Source organism: Scardinius erythrophthalmus (assembly GCF_964197995.2).
Source record: "Scardinius erythrophthalmus genome assembly, chromosome: 7".
Lineage (NCBI taxonomy): Eukaryota > Metazoa > Chordata > Actinopteri > Cypriniformes > Leuciscidae > Scardinius > Scardinius erythrophthalmus.
In genome coordinates, this window is record NC_138227.1 from 39,270,425 (window position 1) to 39,289,481 (window position 19,057).

The 19,057-nt window shown below is 37.1% G+C and overlaps 1 protein-coding gene across 1 annotated transcript in view; it reads left to right on the plus strand.

Annotated features, from left to right (window-relative positions):
• The window catches only part of cul3b (cullin 3b), a 48,327-nt gene that overhangs the window by 14,613 nt on the left and 14,657 nt on the right, over positions 1-19,057 (plus strand). Inside the window, exons 5-13 of the mRNA XM_081370542.1 lie at positions 7,126-7,240; positions 8,005-8,233; positions 8,645-8,790; positions 8,883-9,059; positions 11,268-11,438; positions 11,524-11,631; positions 14,078-14,202; positions 14,348-14,444; positions 14,537-14,668. Of these exons, the coding sequence (XP_081226668.1) occupies positions 7,126-7,240; positions 8,005-8,233; positions 8,645-8,790; positions 8,883-9,059; positions 11,268-11,438; positions 11,524-11,631; positions 14,078-14,202; positions 14,348-14,444; positions 14,537-14,668 (1,300 nt within the window). The remainder of the gene's footprint in view (positions 1-7,125; positions 7,241-8,004; positions 8,234-8,644; positions 8,791-8,882; positions 9,060-11,267; positions 11,439-11,523; positions 11,632-14,077; positions 14,203-14,347; positions 14,445-14,536; positions 14,669-19,057) is intronic.

Genomic DNA, 19,057 nt, shown 5'->3' on the forward strand with positions numbered 1-19,057 from the left:
CAATCTTAGTATGGCCAATGGCAATAGTGCATACAGTTGGCCATTCTCTCAGGACCCCTTGCAATGAAACCTTACTCTCGTTGGTGGTATCAGCTGCTTGCACAAGTTGATGGATCAACTGGTTAGTATCTACAGTGTCTGGAGGAATAGGTACAGCAAGGTAAAAGTTTAGATTAGGTGGGCAACCTGATTCTTTAGTAACAAATGGATGAACTTGATCATTTTCCTTTGAAGCTGTGGGTAGTATATACTGAGATCTAGAAAAATCCAAAATGATCCCCGAAAACATCAAAAAATCCATTCCTAAAATGAGAGGAAATGTCAAATCAGAATCCTTCATCACATATAAGGTGACTATAAACTTTTGTCCAAACACCTCACACTCCCAGTCTGAACGTCCTAACGCAGTCTGAACCTGTCCATTTGCTAGTAAAAACGTCTGTCCTCCACTGGATTTCCACTTCTGCTTAGATTCCAACTGCCTCCAACAGGACTCTTGGATCAAAGAAAATGTACTCCCAGTGTCGAGCATAGCATGGAAATAACGGCCCCGTAGAAGAATAGGCAGGGTAAGCATCCTCATCTCTTGTTTACTGGGCTGGGTAACAAATGGTTCAGACTGTATGGTATTAGTACTAGCCATTGATGACCGGATGGATGGACTTTGTACGTGCTGATTCTTCTTCCTTTGGGATTCAGAATTTATGCTGCTCCAATATTTTTTTGATTCCTCAAAGTCCCTTTCAATCTGGGTTCCAATCCTTACCAGCTCACTCACACTCTTCACGGTTCCTCGAAGCAAACTGGCTAGCCTTGGGTTGCAGTTCCTTAGGATAGCTTGGATGACTTCCTTTTCAGGCATGTCCCTCCTATATCTGAGACACAAAGCACGATACTGGAAGGCAAAGTCACGGATACTCTCTTGTACTCCTTGTTTCCTTTCTCTCAGCAATCTCGCAGCTTCCGCCTCATAGTCCTCAGTTAGGAACGACTTCAGAAAAACGTCTTTGAATTGATTCCAGGAACTCACATTTCTCCTCTCGGCTGCCCACCAGGCTTTTGCAGTTCCTTTTAACACAGAAGAGAGGGTAGCAAACAACTCTACCTCACAAAGAGGTCGTAGAGCTAAGTATTCTTCACATTTCTCAATATAGGAAATGGGATCATCAGCCTCATCTTCACCAAAACGAGGAAACTCAATATCAACAGGAGGACGGTGTGAGATGGATGCAGATGAAAATGGAGGATGACTTCTTTGCACATTGTAAGTTTTATTGGAGATACGAGAGACTGCAGGATTAGAAAGTGAACTTGGGTTTAGATGTATTGGAGTAGATGTCGAGGGTATACAAGCGTTGATCTTCCTATCCATCTGGATATCACGTCTAGCAAGACAATCAACCATTGATTTCCCCAGATCCTGTATGTCTAGCTCCAACGCCTTCTTGACCCTCTCACATGCTCTTTCAACACGATAGGACATTTTATCCTCTCCTGCTCTGCATCTACATTCTAATTGGTCACTGGTAACCCTCTCATTCACCTTCTGTATACAATTTGTCAACTGCTCTTCCAAGAAGACGACTCTTCTCCTAAGATTTTCCACCATATCTTGGTCACTTATCTCAGGTTCTGGTGGCGGTGGAAGAGGAAAGTTGATATCATCATCGTCGATTTCACATTTATCACTCTCTGCCTCAGGCTCTCCATCAGAATCTATATAGAGGCCACTGAATGTAGTAATAAGTTCTCTCACCGGCTCTCTTCTGGTTACGAATGGTCCGGCCGTGAAATCTGGATTAATCTCAAACTCCCCTTCTGTACCAGAACAGAGGTCAGCCATGGCAGAAGTGACTTTTTAATTAAACAACAACCTTCAAATGCAATTCCCCGTACGGGCCACCACTATGTAACTATCTCGCCTTTTTATTTCATAGACTATAAGTTACATAAAAGGGGGATTCACTTTTGCTTATAGTTGTGTTCAAATTAAATACGAGTCTCAATAAGGGAGTGAAAATGAATAGTATGTATTAAAAATGAATGCTACTGATAACAATAGACATACTGATGGAACCCAAAACAACATTTCATATAACCAAGCTCAATACTGTAAACAAACAAATAAACATATCAAACTCAAACCCAAAACACAAATAAACAAAACAGGCGACATGAGGTATGGAAGGTGTAACTGCAGTATGAGAAGAGAAATACAGTCTGTAACGCAAATCTTCTTATCTGAATGTTGGTAGAAAGTCCCAGTCTTTGCAATGTCCCAGCAGGCAATCAAGATAGGCAATCAGTTCAAATAATTCCACTGGTGTAATCCAACACAGGTAGCATAATCCAACACAGGAAAAGTATATCTCATCACAACTCTTGTTTCTCTTCTAAAGCTCCATTACAGAGTCCTCTGTGAGCTTCTCTGCAAACATCCTTAACCCAATGGGTTTCCACCTCTTTTTCCCCCCAACAAACCCCAAACCATCACCATGCTTCCCTCATTTCTCCCTCTATCTCTCCCAATATTTAAACCATTTCCTCCTTTTGTTGCCCTCTTGAGGCCAGGATGAACACTTTCATCCTTGTAACAGGGTAACTGTTACACTGGTATGAAAAATATGACACTGTGACAAGTTTACAAAGCATTAGCATCGGTAAATATGAGGAGGAGCCCCAATAATAGGGATATATTCATCCTCTTAATGTAAAGCAACTGAATGTCCATTAAAACAATAAAATGCATTGTTTTAATTTTTGTTGCTTCACATAGACATAAAAGATACTCAAAAATGAACGGATATTAATATCACCTGAATAGGGCTGCACCATATAGAAATAATCAAAATATCGCAAATGTACAAATGATATGTATAGCGCAATGGCTTACAATAACTGAATGGTTTTAATACTTCAAAAGATTACGGGAACTCTACGTTTTAGAATTCAGTTCATTTCTGCAGCTTATATGGCCAAATACACACATTTATGTCAAAAGTCCTGTCTTGGTGAGCACTCACAGAACATGCATGTTGGTTATATCAATTACCAGTTGTTTTTTTAAGTATAATGTAAATTTATTTTACATCCTTAAAGCATCATCGTGTTGAATATCGAATATCACATTATTTAATGAGTTACTGCATATTTAATTCACTTTTTTCTAGAATAGTGCAGCCCTACTCCTGAACTTCATCAGTTTGTTAGATGTTGGTTAACTAAGTCTTTATTCTAGAATTTCAGCAATACAATTTTAAGTTAAGCTTTACCAATCTTTCTTTATATACTTGGACATTGTTTCCTATCTTTCTTATTTTCATTTTTCTGTTCTATGCCACAGAATGCTTTCTTTCTCTGTCCATTTTTGATGTGACGTGAGCAAAGGGTTAGCAGTCGCCATCGCCATTAGAAGCAAAAGTAATTTTCATATAAAGCTGATATTTGGATATGTAATATGGTATTGCATGAAGGGGAAAAAACGCAGATTCCATATTTTTTTATTTAAAATGGTGGCACAAATTTTTTATTGTGATGATTTTTTGGGCCATATTGCCCAATCCTAGTGGGGCTAGTGAAAATTTACTTGAGCCCTGCACGGTATACAGTAATATCGTTTATGCATCTTAAACAAAAGTAAGACTGCATGGACGATTGCTGTGACGTTTGAACAGACTATTTTCTTGTTCTAGTGAATAAAAATCCTGCATATCAGTAAATAGCGAGAAATTGTTGTTTAGATTTTTCTATATGTTGTTTTTGATGTAGTTTTTGCTCATTCGTTTTTCTGTGAAGGATCCAGTTAGACGTGTAGTTCTTTACTCTTTCTACACAGGCATTCTTACAGACACCCTACTGCACGTGTCCTTCATTTTAGTTTAACTAATCTTTTAAGTGTAAATTAAAAGTTTGGGATCGGTAAGATTTGTAATGTTTTTTAAAGAAGTCTCTTCTTCCTACAAAGGCTGCATTTATTTGATTAAAAATACCAGAAAAATCAAAACAAAAAAAAAACAGTAATATTGTGAAATATTATTTCAATTTAAAACAGCTGTTTTCTATTTATTAGTAATTTATTCCTGTGATCAAAGCTGAATTTTCAGCATCATTACTCCAGTCTTCAGTGTCACATGATCCTTCAGAAATCATTCTAATATGATGATTTGATGCTCAAGAAAAGTTTATTATTATTATCAATGTTGAAAACAGTTGTGTACAATTTTTCCAGGATTCTTTGATGAATAGAAAGTTCAAAAGAACAGCATTTATCTGAAATAGAAAGCTTTTGTAACATTATACACTACCGTTCAAAAGTTTGGGGTCAGTAAGAATTCAATACTTTAATTCACAATAATTCAATACAAAAATCAATACTTTATTCAGTGAGGATGCATTTTGATTGATTAAAAGTTACAGCAAAGCCATTTATAATGTTACAAAAGATTCTATTTCAAATAAATGAAATGGAACTTTCTATTTATCAAAGAATCCAGAATATTTTTTTTACACCGCTGTTTTCAAGATTGATCATAATAATGGAAGTATTTTGAGCATCAAATTAGCATATTGTGAAGGATCATGTGACACTGAAGACTGGAGTAATGATGCTGAAAAGTCAGCTTTGATCTTAATCTTGATAGATTGTCATAATATTTTACAATAGTACTGTTTTTTTGTTGTTGTATTTTTAATTAAATAAATACAGCCTTGGTGAGCATAAGATACTTCTTTTTAAACATTAAAAAATAAATTTTACAGATCCCAAATTTTTAGATAGCATCACCCATCATTAGCCATCAGAAGATGGTACACTGTGGTTATAAAGAGATGGACATGATCAGCTACAATACTCAGGTCAGCTGTGGATTTTAAACCATGCTCAATTAGTGTCAATAAAATATCCTCCACACCATTACACCACCACTAGCCTGAACCGCTGATACAAGGCAGGACGGAAACATACTTTCATGTTGTTTGCACCAAATTCTGATGCGATTTTAGAAACATATTGATGCATTCTCTTGTGTTGGTGTAGGTTTATAAATTATTTTTCCGAGGATTAAACGAGGAATCGTGACAGCCCTAATTTAAACCCATGAAAATGCAGATTCTGTTGTAAATAATAGTGAAAAATCACTACTGATTTTGACTTGTATAAAAAAGCTCTAAACAAATGTAACATTTATTTCCAGTTTTTTATTTTTAAATTGAATTAATTAAAATAGAAAGTTATGTTCTGGAATGTTTTACAATTAAATTAACTCTATATCATTTGGATATCAGATGTCCTTTTGGAATCTCCAAATTAACTTTTTGGAAAGACCTACATTTACTGTGGGAAAAAAAGCTTGCAGAAAAATAAAGTTTTGTCAGAATCATCCTAAAATCAGAACTTGGTCAAACATTTACTATTATCTTTATTTCAAAAATGTTTCAAGCCTCTCAAATCCCTATCCTTATTTTTTTTATTTTCTTGAAAGTATATCATACAAAAAAAAAGAAATGGCCTTACGGTACTGCTAAGCTGTTAACTGTCTGGTGACCAACTCACCGACTGATGATGGTTCTGGTCATGGTACCTGTAGTCATAAGTAGGGATGCACGATATATCGGCCACCATATCGGTATTGGCCAATATCGTTATCGGCCTGATAAGAAAATTTGGCCGATATATTAAAGCCGAGAAATAATGTATTATTTCCTTGAGCTGAGATGCTTCAGATGTGCACTGTTCAACATGATGGTTTTAAATTGCTTCAAATATGATTGGAAACACTTCAAAAAGGAAAATACAGTTCAGTGCAACATGTGCAGCGCAAATCTGTCATATCGGCTACATAAAATGATCATGAGAACATCATAATTGTGTGTTTAGGTCATGGCTTTTAATGATGAGACTTTTGTTTTTGTAATCAGGCTCTCAAAAATTATAAAAAAAAAAAAAACTTGGATTTAGATTTATCAGCCAACATAGCGGTTATCGGTTTTCAAATATCTGTAAAAATGTTCATATCGGTACATCCCTAGTAGTCCAGTGAAAGTAGTCCAGTGAACTAAAGATTCCCCTGTTTGTACTTCAAGTACTTTGCACCCCAGGAATGGGTGTCAATCTTCAGTACGTAATCCCCTTTGTTCATAATAAACATGAGTGTTTTGTAGTAAACGTGATAATCACACAAGCAACGTTTTTGTGTGATGTTTTTCAATAGTTATTCAAAGTCCGTTGCTAATTATTGCACCATCACCCTTTGAAGAAGCTCGTGTTTGTCTTTTGTTCTCGCAATGTAAAAAAAAAAAAAAAACTTTTTAATTATGACACCGTTGATTTTTTTATTTTTTTATTTTTTGGTGTTTTTAGTGCATGTTTATAAAAATGGTGTAAAGGTCTGAGAATGGATTCTCCTGCTTGTGACAATGTAAATACTATAAAAAAAGTAAAAAAAAAAAGTTATTGAATGCACAAACAATTTTGCAGCATTTGTTAAAAGTTCAATCCGTATTCATGTTTCTGATGTTAAACTGCACACATTTTTTTAAACACCAGGGTTCGTATGGTCGTGAAAAACCTGGAAAATAGCAATTTCCAGATCTGCAATAGTTAAATAAATCCAGAAAGTTTTGGAGAAGTTCTGGACATTTGTTCCACAAATATCTGTATAATAGAATATATGTTTAATCAGGGCCTGAATTTACGATCTCTCTCTCTCTCTCTCTCTCTCTCTCTCTCTCTCCCCCCCCCCCCCCCCCATCTGCACACTGCGACATAAGACTTTCTCTCTCGCTTCCGGACAGTTGACAGAATTGTCACTTTTTTGTAATTGTCAAGTTTTGCCAATTTAAACTTTCAAGCAATTTTAAACCATTCGGTACTCGCACATAAGTCCTCATTGCAAACAGCATGTTTAATGTTAGACAGCACGGAGCAGGCAAATAAAATTTTTGCCATTGCAATGCAGAAGACAACTGGAGCTCCACCCGTTCTTTAGTTTTAGCATGAACAGATGATATGATTTGCTGCTTTCCACAACCATCAGACAGACAGAATGTATTAAATGTAACAGGAAAAGTTATCTAACCGTAGGTTTTTCTTATATAAATTGTAAATAAATGTTTGTCTTCATTCAGGGGGGCCATTCGTAACGCTTGTCAAATGTTAATGATTTTGGGATTGGAAGGACGTTCTGTTTATGAGGAGGATTTTGAGGCCCCATTCTTAGAAATGTCTGCTGAATTCTTTCAGGTTTGTAAAGCTAGATTACACTTTATTGCAGTAGTATTTATCTATTAGTTGGAATAAATGACATATAAGGATCACATAAAAAAAATGTTTTTAATGTTTTTAAAAGAAGTCATCAAGCCTGCATTTATTTGATCGAAAATACTGTAATATTGTGAAATATTATTACAATTTAAAATAATGTTTTTCTATTTTAATATACTTTAAAATATGATTTATTTCTGTGAATCAAAGCTGAATTTTCATCAGCATCATTACTCCAGTCTTCAGTGTCGCATGATCCTTCAGAAATCACTCTGTTGATTTATTATCAATGTTGGAAACAGTTGTGCTGCTTAATATTTTTTTAAAACCTGTGAGTCTTTGATTAATTAATTAATTTATTTATTTTTTAAACTGCGTGTATTTAAAACTACCATTCAAAAGTTTGTGGTCAGTAATTTTTTTCTTTCTTTTTTTTAAAGAAATGAATACTCATTATTCAGCAAGGATGAGTTAAATTGGTAAAAAGTGTTAATATATTTTTATATTTTTAGAAAAGATTTATATTTTAAATAACTGTTCTTTTTAACTTTTTATTCATCAATGAATCCTGAGAAAAGTATCACAGGTTCCCAAAAAATATTAAGCAGCACAACTGTAAATAATGACAGATTTTTTTTATTTGTGCATAAAGATGTACTGAAGTATGAAGTTTTTTTTTTTTTTTCCTTTTGGTTTAAACCTATTTATTTGTTATATTTTTTGTATATATGAATCTTTTTCAGATGGAAAGTCAAAAGTTTTTAGCCGAGAACAGTGCAAGTGTGTACATAAAGAAAGTGGAGGCACGGATAAACGAGGAGATTGAGCGAGTGATACACTGTCTGGATAAAACGACGGAGGAGCCGATCGTAAAGGTGGTGGAGAGAGAGCTTATCTCCAAACACATGAAGACCATTGTAGAGATGGAGAACTCTGGCCTGGTACACATGCTCAAGAATGGAAAGACAGAAGGTGCGCTGTCTCATCATTGTCATTTATCATTACAGTTGTTTTAACGTCGGCAGTATAGCTTAGTGGTTGATGAGAAGGTTGTGCATTCAAACTTCAGAATGATTATTTCTTGAGACTTGAAAAATGGATCAGGAGATTTTTCCTGAGGTCCACTTATGTAATTTTTTCACCTTGCGGTGTCCACAAATCAAGAAATGTTGATCATGACATGACCCCTTGCTTGGGATAAAAGAATTTGATGAATTAAAGATTACATTTTGTTCCTAAGTTCAAAATGAAACATTTAATGAGCATGAATTACATATTAAATTAACATTAAATAGAAAATTAATAGGATATTGACTTCAATGGTTTGGGATCTTTTCTATGAGAATATTAAGAGAATATTTGTGTGTGTGTGTGTGTGCACAGATCTGGCCTGCATGTACAAGTTGTTCAGTAGGGTGCCAAATGGCCTGAAGACCATGTGCGAATGTATGAGCTCATATCTGAGGGAGCAGGGCAAAGCTCTGGTGTCTGAGGAAGGAGAAGGCAAGAACCCTGTTGACTACATCCAGGTACCAAGATAAGAAATAGAACCATACCTAACTAGAAGAACACAAAAGATTTATGTCAAAACCTCCCTCTTCTTTCTGCTTCCTTTCTGTAGGGCCTTCTCGATCTGAAGTCACGGTTTGATCGCTTCTTGCAAGAGTCTTTCAACAACGACCGTTTATTCAAGCAGACCATTGCAGGGGACTTTGAGTATTTCTTGAACCTGAACTCTCGTTCACCGGAGTATCTCTCGCTCTTCATTGACGATAAGCTGAAAAAAGGAGTGAAAGGAGTGAGTCATTTTCTCTAGTCACTTGATTAGTGGACACCTTCCAGCTCTTTGCTGAAAACAGTGATATGAAACTGTGTAAATGTGTATGCTGTTTTCCTTACACCATTTAAGGCAGGGGTTTCCAATCCTGGTCCAGGTGTGTTTAATTAGGATTGAAGATGAACTCTGGGAGCAGGATTGGACAACCTTGATTTAAGGGGTTATAAAACAGCAATTTAACATACCTTTGTTTCTGCTGGTTAAAGTTGCTTATGTGGCCATCAGTGTTGGGGGTTACGAGTTACAAAGTAACGAATTACAGTAACGATATTACTTTTTTGGGTAACGAAGTAAAGTAACGCATTACACTACAAATATCGGTAACTACACTACTTTACTAGACTATAGGAACGCGCTTTCCTGCGTTACCCAAGCCGTGTTTGCCTGTGTATAAAGCTCTGATCTGTTTAAGTGGTGCGTGCATGCCTGTGTGTGTGTGCTTGCACCGTTGTCATAGAGATCGATTTGAGTGACGTAGCTGCTGGTGCGAAGGGGAGCGGGAAATGGAGACAGAGACAGAGACAGAGACAGGGGGTTTCGGCCAGTGGCGATATTCACATTACTTTCAGTTTATTGCTCGAAAGGACAAAAATATTTAAATGCACTCTATGCCCAGGCAGCAAGTACTTGCCATCGGGACTACCGGGAGATTCCCAGTGGGCTGACGTGCCTTTTGGGCCGACATCTCATACTTTTTTTCTTTTTCTGTTTTTTTGTCTTAACGGACCATAAAACACGTTCATCGGTGGCCCATTCGTTTTGCTTAATTGGCGGCGCTGGGTTAAGTAAGTGCGTGCCAGTGTAATGCATTAGTTAAAAAAAGTTTGCGTCAGTTTTTTTTTTCTGATAGCTGACCGGCCCATGAAACACCTTGGCCCATTGGATCTTTTCTTGATTGACACTGGGCTGGTCCAATCACATCTTTAAACACCTCCCCCTTTGGGCTTTGAGCGAGCGTGCAGTGTGTCAGTGTGTATCTGTCAAAATAGTCTGAGAGATGGAGAAGAAACGCAAGGAATGTGCAGAGAAATAGCGTGAAAAATAGACACAGGCCCTTCAAGCAGACGCTGTAAAATGTGTCAAAATGTTTTCTGCAGCAGCAGGACCTTCATCAGCTCCCGTGGCTGATGATGAGGATAGTGAGGAGGATCAGGACAGAGATGAGAAAGTGTAGAGCCTGCGGTAAGCAGAACTAACAGTTACTTTCAAAACACTTAGGCTATGTCATGAGTGTAGGAACCCATTACCCAGTAACGCATTATTTCCACATCTGCATAGTTGACGATTACCGTAATTTACTAAAAATTTAATGAGACGCGTTTGTAAACCATGTTTTCCACCAAAATAAAAGCTTGATGCAGTTTCCGTCAAAATAAAAGATCACATGCTTATATCTCTTTCAATTATAGAAATTAGTACAAAACTAATTATGAAAGTTTCCTTTATTTTTCAGTGCATTTGTTTTACAATATATGTCTATTAGTGTGCTATTATTATTATGGCCAAAATGCCAGGGCCGATTTTTTTGTCCCAGTCCAGCCCTGATTATGTGTCTACCACCGCGGACATTTGTCCTTTATCCTGTTTGTGGATTTTACAGTGAGGCATATTTCTTTGTGCAGACATGGATATTGTTCTTTCATATGGTTTTACATGCCATTTTGTATAGGCTACATTTATAAACACTATGCGGACAGGCTAAGTGATGATAGGGCTATGATGTTTGTCCATGTATCTACAGGGTAAATTAAGAAATGGGAAAGTAAAGTAATAAGTAGTGAAGTTACTTTTCAAATGCAGTAACTAGTAAAGTAATCTCATTACAATTTACAGAAGTAACTAGTAACTAATTGCTTTTTTTGAGTAACTACCCCAACACTGGTGGCCATCTAAATATATAAGAGTTTTTGACGAGCGTGTGACATGCATACATGTGCGTGGACAGACCGGTATTCAAAGTAATGGAAAGATGATGAGAAATTGACTTGGTGACTATGATGGGTTGTTCAGAGTAAACCACAACTATTGATCAATCAGATTTGAAGAGGAGAACTAAAATGTAGGCATTTTAAAACCTTTGACCGTTAGAGTAATCTGTTTTTTTTTTTGTGTGTGTGTATATTAATAGTAGTTAATTTAAGGTGAATGTGTTGTTTGTCCCTCCTTCAGCTGACAGAGCAGGAGGTGGAGTCTATCTTGGACAAAGCCATGGTGCTGTTCAGGTTTATGCAGGAGAAGGATGTGTTTGAGCGCTACTACAAGCAGCACCTGGCCAGAAGACTCCTCACCAACAAGAGTGTCTCTGATGACTCAGAAAAAAACATGATCTCAAAGCTAAAGGCAAGATCTGCTGCTGAACAGAGTAGAAGGTCAGTGTGCATATAATACTGTATAAGTCTTATTTGATTTGTCTCTCGTTCCACAGACGGAGTGTGGCTGTCAGTTCACATCTAAACTGGAAGGCATGTTCAGGGACATGAGCATCTCAAACACAACCATGGATGAGTTTCGGCAGCACCTTACTTCAACAGGGGTGAGATACAAATGGTACTCAACCAGAATAAGTCGCGGTTACTGCTGCCGTTTCTGCGGCAAATGCATTTACTCCTGTTGACTGTGCCATAACCATAGGCTTATGACAAGTTATGACATAGACAAATGTGTCAAAGCGCATTTTCACGATTATATTCTCCTTTCCATAAAATAAAAATGATTGGAAAGGTGGATTACTCTGCATGGCAGCATTAAGAGTGGTAGCCTAGATTTCTAAAATATGGATTAGTATGCTTTGTTCATCTTGTGACATCATTGTTTCATATTTGCAAGAATTTCTTTTGAAATTTACTTTTCAATAGGTTGTGCACATACATAGGTTATTCGTTATTTATTCTCTTTTTAACACTTATATATTCCCACGCTTGACAGCCCTCATTTCTCTCTTCGGAAGCGAAGCGGTTCAGGGATGCAACTGCATATTATACCGGCTGTATATGTCGTTGTGGCATCCGCACAAATTGCACAACCCATCTATATTAATTGTCTATCTATCTGCCACATAAGTAAATAATTAGACCCGAAATATTGACTTGAGTTTAAATATTTTATTAGGTCTTTAAATGCAAGGCTTCCACAGAGAAAGCAGTTGATAGCAAGTGGCGAGTTCAAACTAGATGGACATTTAAGGGTACAGTCATACCACAGCATTTTTTCACATAAATAATTATGGGGATAAGAGATATTGATTTGAGATTAATTCTCTATTCCAATTTAGATACCACAGCAAATACATACTAGCCTAACTAATATACATTTTAAATATTATTAAAGACAAGAAAACAGCCAGCGATAAAATAAGACCAAATAATCAAATTACAAGCAATAGTCCAAATAGAACAAAATACCAATGAAATAATCAGTGCCATTCAGGTTTTTCAGGCAGGTCTAACAGTAGTTTCAGGAAGAGAAATTGAATAAAGTTATCAAATGGAACATATTAAACTGCATAGTCTTTACTGTATAAATTAAATCTTAAATGAATCCCTATTTAAAGTTATAAAAGTTATTCAGTCAAGAGCAGTGAGTGATTGTTTGTCTTTTTTTGTTTGATTAAACACACCGACAGCAGCAGGAATATTAGGCTGCTGTCACTTAAAGGCAAATGCACAGATCTAGAACACTGATACTGTACACATTAGGGGTGGTTAATCTGTCTGATTTCCCGATTCGATTCGATTACGATTATTGAAGTCCCGATTCGATTACAGTCAATTTTCGATTATTAACGATTCTCGATTAGCGATTATTGATTCTCCATTTCACAACAGTAAACGAAAATACACTACAAAGTGATTGCAGTATTAAAAAAAGTCAGCTGCTGAATTACTTAACTCTTTTATTGAGTAACAACAACTCAAAGCACTTTCTGTGTCGTGTAGTTATAACTTCAGAATTATTTGTGTAGCTTATGTTCTGTAGAACACAGAAATGAATACATCACATTGTGTTGTCACTCATCAAGTTGAACTAAACAATAACAAATAAATGAAAGGCTTATTTCCTTTAGGAAGTAGATCAGAACCAACATACTGTAGAAATTGGACAATTTTCTTCTAGAAAGACAGGGTGTTCAGGTGGAGGAAGACTGCAGGTTGCAGTCGAAACATGTCAAGGTAAAGAAAAAGTTTTTTCTCCACCTGAACACCTTGTCTTTCTAGAAGAAAATTGTCCAATTTAATCATTAAGAAGACAAAATGAACATTTTTGAACAACTTACTGTAGCTTCAATTAGTAACATACAAAGCCACTTTTATACACAACTAAATAATAAAGAGTTATGACTTGAAATGTTTGCTGTATACTACAATCAAAAACAGCTTATACAAAAAAAGTGAATGAACATCTGCAGAGAGCACAGTCAAAATGTAACTTTTTGTGACTGAAATTGCACATATTGCAGTAGGCTATAACGTACGTATAACAGATCGGTTTACACAGTGTACTGATGTGAAAACTAAACAATACAGAAAGCAGCTCTCATACAAAAATACTAAATAGGTAACAATGAAATTGCCAATTTTACATACGTTAGCTTTTAACGAAGAAGGTGCCGTTCGAATTTGGCGCTCAGCCATCATGAGTCTGTTATGTATGTGCGCGTCTCTGTTATGTGCACGCCACAGACTGTCCGCGCACTGCACGTCCGCTTATAGTTCCACCTTTTGCGTTCCGTCAATATTACGTTATTAGAAAAAAAAATATATATATATTTTTTTTTAGAAAATCGATTTTTTGACATTTGTGAATCGATTTAGAATCGTCCACGTCCGCATCGCAATGCATCGAAGAATCGATTTTTCCCCCACCCCTAGTGCACATGCATTTGATTTTGCTAATGTTTACGTCCGCTTACTGCATGCCATTACCAGTAGAATGTGTAGTGATTTGAATGGACCTTTTGAAATGTCTTTGTTTCTTCTCAGGTGTCTTTAGGTGGTGTTGACCTCACAGTGAGGGTTCTGACGACAGGGTACTGGCCAACACAGTCCGCAACTCCCAAATGTAACATCCCACCTTCACCAAGACATGCTTTCGAGGTCTTTAGAAGGTGTTTATTATTGTATTTTGCAATAGTTTAGTTCCTTTTTGTAGTTTACCTTTTTAGGAAGCTCATTTGTGAAGAACTCTAATTTTCGAAGTCAATCGTGGGGTTTTGTGTGTGTTCACAGTGACTCTTGACTTTTTCATTGCAGGTTTTATTTGGCCAAGCACAGTGGTAGGCAGCTCACATTGCAGCATCACATGGGTTCAGCAGACCTCAATGCCACCTTTCATGGGCCAATAAAAAAGGTTCATACACCACTAACAAACAATCACAGACAGTCAAAGAACTTACAGATCTTAACTTTCTAACTCCCAGCCCCATTTACATCTCCCTGCAGGAGGATGGCTCAGATATGGTCGGTGGGGCTCAGGTTACAGGCTCTAATACTAGGAAACACATTCTGCAGGTTTCCACATTCCAGATGACAATCCTCATGCTTTTCAACAACCGAGAGAAATCCACGTTTGAGGTACTGCACTCATGACACGTTTTGTAAAGTTTGTGAAGGTAGTTTCTCAGCAAATGTATGTGAAAAAAAAAGGAAAAAGTAATATGAAAAGTAGTAAAAGTAGAACTTGCTTTCATGCAGAGGAAGGCTTCATTTGTACAGTAAAAAAAAACAAAAACTTTTTCTTTAGTGGTTTTTAGTTTGCTTCGGGGACGTTGGTTGAAATCAGAAGTTGGCGACTCAAGAATAAAGAATGCTACCAATGCATGATTCACCACACAGAATAGTTGAGCACAAAAAGTGCTTGCTCATCTATAAGCCTAAATAATGCAACACAGACCTTAAAATGATAAAATCAGTAATGATAAAGTCAAACAAAAAGTCTCAGTACCTGTAACATAGTATTCTTAACCAAATTCGTAATTTATGTGTGAGCTATTAAGTATTATTGAAACCGAACACAAACCAGTGTGATGGAAATCAGGAAAAAATACTTACATTGCTTGTAGGGAAAAAGGAAGTATTATTATATTGCAATTGCTTACTGCATTTTCATGTCAAAACACCTCTTGCTGGAGTACAGCAGTGAGAGCACAGGCACTCTGAAGGTGTTTTTCTGAAGGATAACAGAGAGAGGTTAATATAATAATAGATAATATGATAATAGAGGTTTGGAACAACATGAAGGTGAATAAGGCCGCATTTACACTGCAGGTTTTGATGCCTAATTCCGATTTTTTGACAATATCCAGACTTTTTTTTTTTTTTGACAACCCAATCTTCTTTTAAAAGTGACCCATATCTGCATTTACACTACACTTGGCGAAACAAACAAAAAATAACATTATGATATCAAGAAATCAATTTCAATAGTACATTGAGTTTAATTTATTGACATGGAATTCATAGAAACATTTTCAATACAATAGTTTCATCCTTGTATCAAAATCATTATATAGTACAAATTCTTCAAGACAGTAATTATGTACACAGATCCGAACTAAAAGTTAGTGTGTACTAATGGCCTCGTGGTAGAACATTTGTTAAGCATGTTAGAGGTTCGACTTCGCCCTCATATGTGTTTTTTTTTTTTTTTCCTCATTAAAACCACATGTGTTCATCAGAGATTGTATATCAAGAGCAGGAACATGTTTGTGTGCATTTTATTTTGTGATTTCACTGGAACGAATTGTTAGGGCTTAACAGTTTAGGACCCAAGGACCAGATGTTTGAAAGAAGACCCGGAGTCAGAATTGTAATAAATTGAAGAAAAGTTTTACTGAAGATAGTTTGCAGTTTCATTAGCCTAAGTCTGAAAACTCACACAGGAGTTCGTAGGCCGCCCCGCTTACAGTTACAAAGATCACAGCACTTATACACCACACACACACACACACACACACACACACACACACACACACACACACACACACACACACACACACACACACACACACACACACACACACACACACACACACACACACACACACACACACACACACACACACACACACACACACACACACACACACACACAGCAGTTGCTTCAGGTTGCAGTTTCTGATTGGCTAAGAAATAGATAAACGTAGTAATTTTCCACACATATACAGATAGACTGAGGCATATCTCCATAGATTATGCAGCTGACACTTGGACCCTGAAGTTAGGCACGTCGTGACCTTCCAGGTCGCAGATTTGGGTTGCTGGGTGCCAGCATGTCCAGAACAACAACTCAGTCAATCTCCAATAATGCCAGTGGTTCCTTAACCTGTAACCAAGACACACACACACCACTAACACACACACCGACACACATCTTTTCCAAGGTTGGGTTTGGCCAGGCTCTAACACTATAAACAGGAGAGTCCTCTCAAAACATCAGGATAATGCATTCTTTCTCAAGGAGAGCTACACTTTAGTCTAACTGGAAAGTAAGGCTTTAACAAAGAAATGGTCCCTTAAACAATTGGCTTCCCCTATATGTTTTAACACGTTGAAGACCTTTCTCAAACACAAAACAAGTCCCTATTTCATTTCTGGAAGCCGGGCTAAATGAGCAAGCACTGTTACTGCATTCAGATATCAAATACTGACATTAAAGAATACATGAAAAGAACATTTCAGTGATCACACTGGTAACTTCTATAACAAAGTAAAATCTCCTGAGAAGTCATTCAACTCATTTGATATTTAGAAGGAAATATATTGATTAATACCTTGATTATACACTCAGGATGATTTCAAAAGCAACACATTTCAGTGGCAGATCGCCACTTATTTAACACAAACGCACAAAATAAATACTCTGCTAGTCAACTAGAGATGTTTAAGTTGTGTTAGATATATCTGTACCGCGAAATATTTCAAAAAGTCACTTTTTTCATTGACGTGCGACTCACATTGACGGGAATATCCGATCTGTCCGCTTACATGGCAGGCGCAACAAATGCACATATCCGAATCTTATCAGATTTATTTCCACATATGAATGAGGCCTGAAACCGATCTGAGAATATCGGAATCCATGTGCTTTTTTGTGCTTACATGTTCATGGGTCATATCCGATCCGGAAGAAATCGGAATTGGTTCACTTGAAACATGCAGAGTCAATGCGGCCTAAATGATGACATAAATTTAATTTTTCGGTGAACTGTCCATTTAAATATTTTAGTATTGAATTTGTGGATTATCAAATTAAAGTTCCCTTTCATAGGTTAACTCATCGCTGCATAATTAGCTGACTCTATGGAGCAAACCCTTCAAGTGTGACAATTGTCTGAAGCCCGTAAAGAATCATGGCAGTTTGTTGGCTGATGGCGCTGGCACCACCCACCAAAACACTGTTCCTCTGATTTCTCAAAAGAACATGCTTGTGCCATCAAAACTCGGATGATCTGCCTGTTCTCATTTCTCTGTTTCCCCGTGTTTGAATATGTTTGTGTCTGTAGGGCTGCTCTATATTGGGAACAACTGACATTGCAATATTTAGTTTTTCTGATATGAAATTAATTTCACCAGATGACTTGAATTAGGGCTGTCACGATTCCTCGATTAAATTCGAGTACTCGCTTAAAATAAATCCTCAATTGAAGTTTACCCGTGTGGAATAACCAGCAAAATACCGCAAGTTGCGCATTCCACTGATGAGAATTCATGAATTGCATTATTAGACACCAGACCATTGGCACCCTGCAGGCATTTGTTTTAATACATAATGCAGACCTGCCAACCTGTACGCATTTTGCATAGCAGGTATGCATTGTGACATTGACTTTAGCAACAGCTAAAGAAGAATTTGACCTAATTTTACCTCTGCGTTTTTTAACGGTCGCCGAGAGTTGAAGAATGTTCAACTCTGGGTAAAACGCAGCGCTCATCACTGTCACTTTTTTACCCAGTCGTCCAATCACAGATGAGGAGGGGTGGGACAAATACCACACCGACCAATCGCCACATTCTGCTTGTACACCTCAACAGAGGACAACAACAAGCATAATAACAGAACAGAAAAATTAAAAACAAGAGCCAGAGCAAATACTTTTACATTGTATCAATTTTTTTATATAGAAACAATACAGAAACAAACTATCTGTGAAATGAGATACTAGTAACACTAGCAAGCAAAGTGTCTCAACGTGCCTAAACGCTCTCAAGCGCCCACAGCTAGGCTAAAAACGCTTTGGTGGACATGTGATCAGCCTGGCCATGATTGATTCTGCTTTGTCATTTCCACCACATGCTGTGTTTCAGATGACAACAGTTCAACTATGTTTTGAATCTAGATTTTTCAGCAGTTTGCTCATGCTGCACGCAGTGGTGCCCGTGAAGCATGGGAGTGGTGCTCATGACCGCAGTGCTGTGAGGAGTTGTATACAAGTCCGGGAAACTTGCGATCCAATCTCTTTCAACTTGGGTCATTATTTTTTTCACTCCATTGATGATTCTGTCAGTTACATCATGTGGAACGTTTCAACTATAGATTCTCATTCGTGCAACAATGCTTTGAAGTGTGGAAAGTAGTGCTTGGCTTCACACGAGCACAATGTCATGGTTACAACACTTGGTGCGTGTTAGGCCCTTCATGTTGAGTCCGGCTGTATTCTCCTGTTTTGGAACGGTCTAAAGTAAGAACCGCTGAGGCGTATCTACCTTCTCTTTTTTTTATTGGTGTATCAGTGCATTTTTTATTATTCCTTTATTTAACCAGGGAAGAAAATCACATTGAGATAGATATCTCATTTACAAGTGAGCCCTGGCCAAGGTAGCAGCACACAGTGAACATAATAAAACAAACAAAATAAAATTAAGTACATAAAACAATAATCACAACATACACTAACACACTCACTCACACACACACACTCACAACCACACACATACACTCTCACACACACAACAATAAAACAA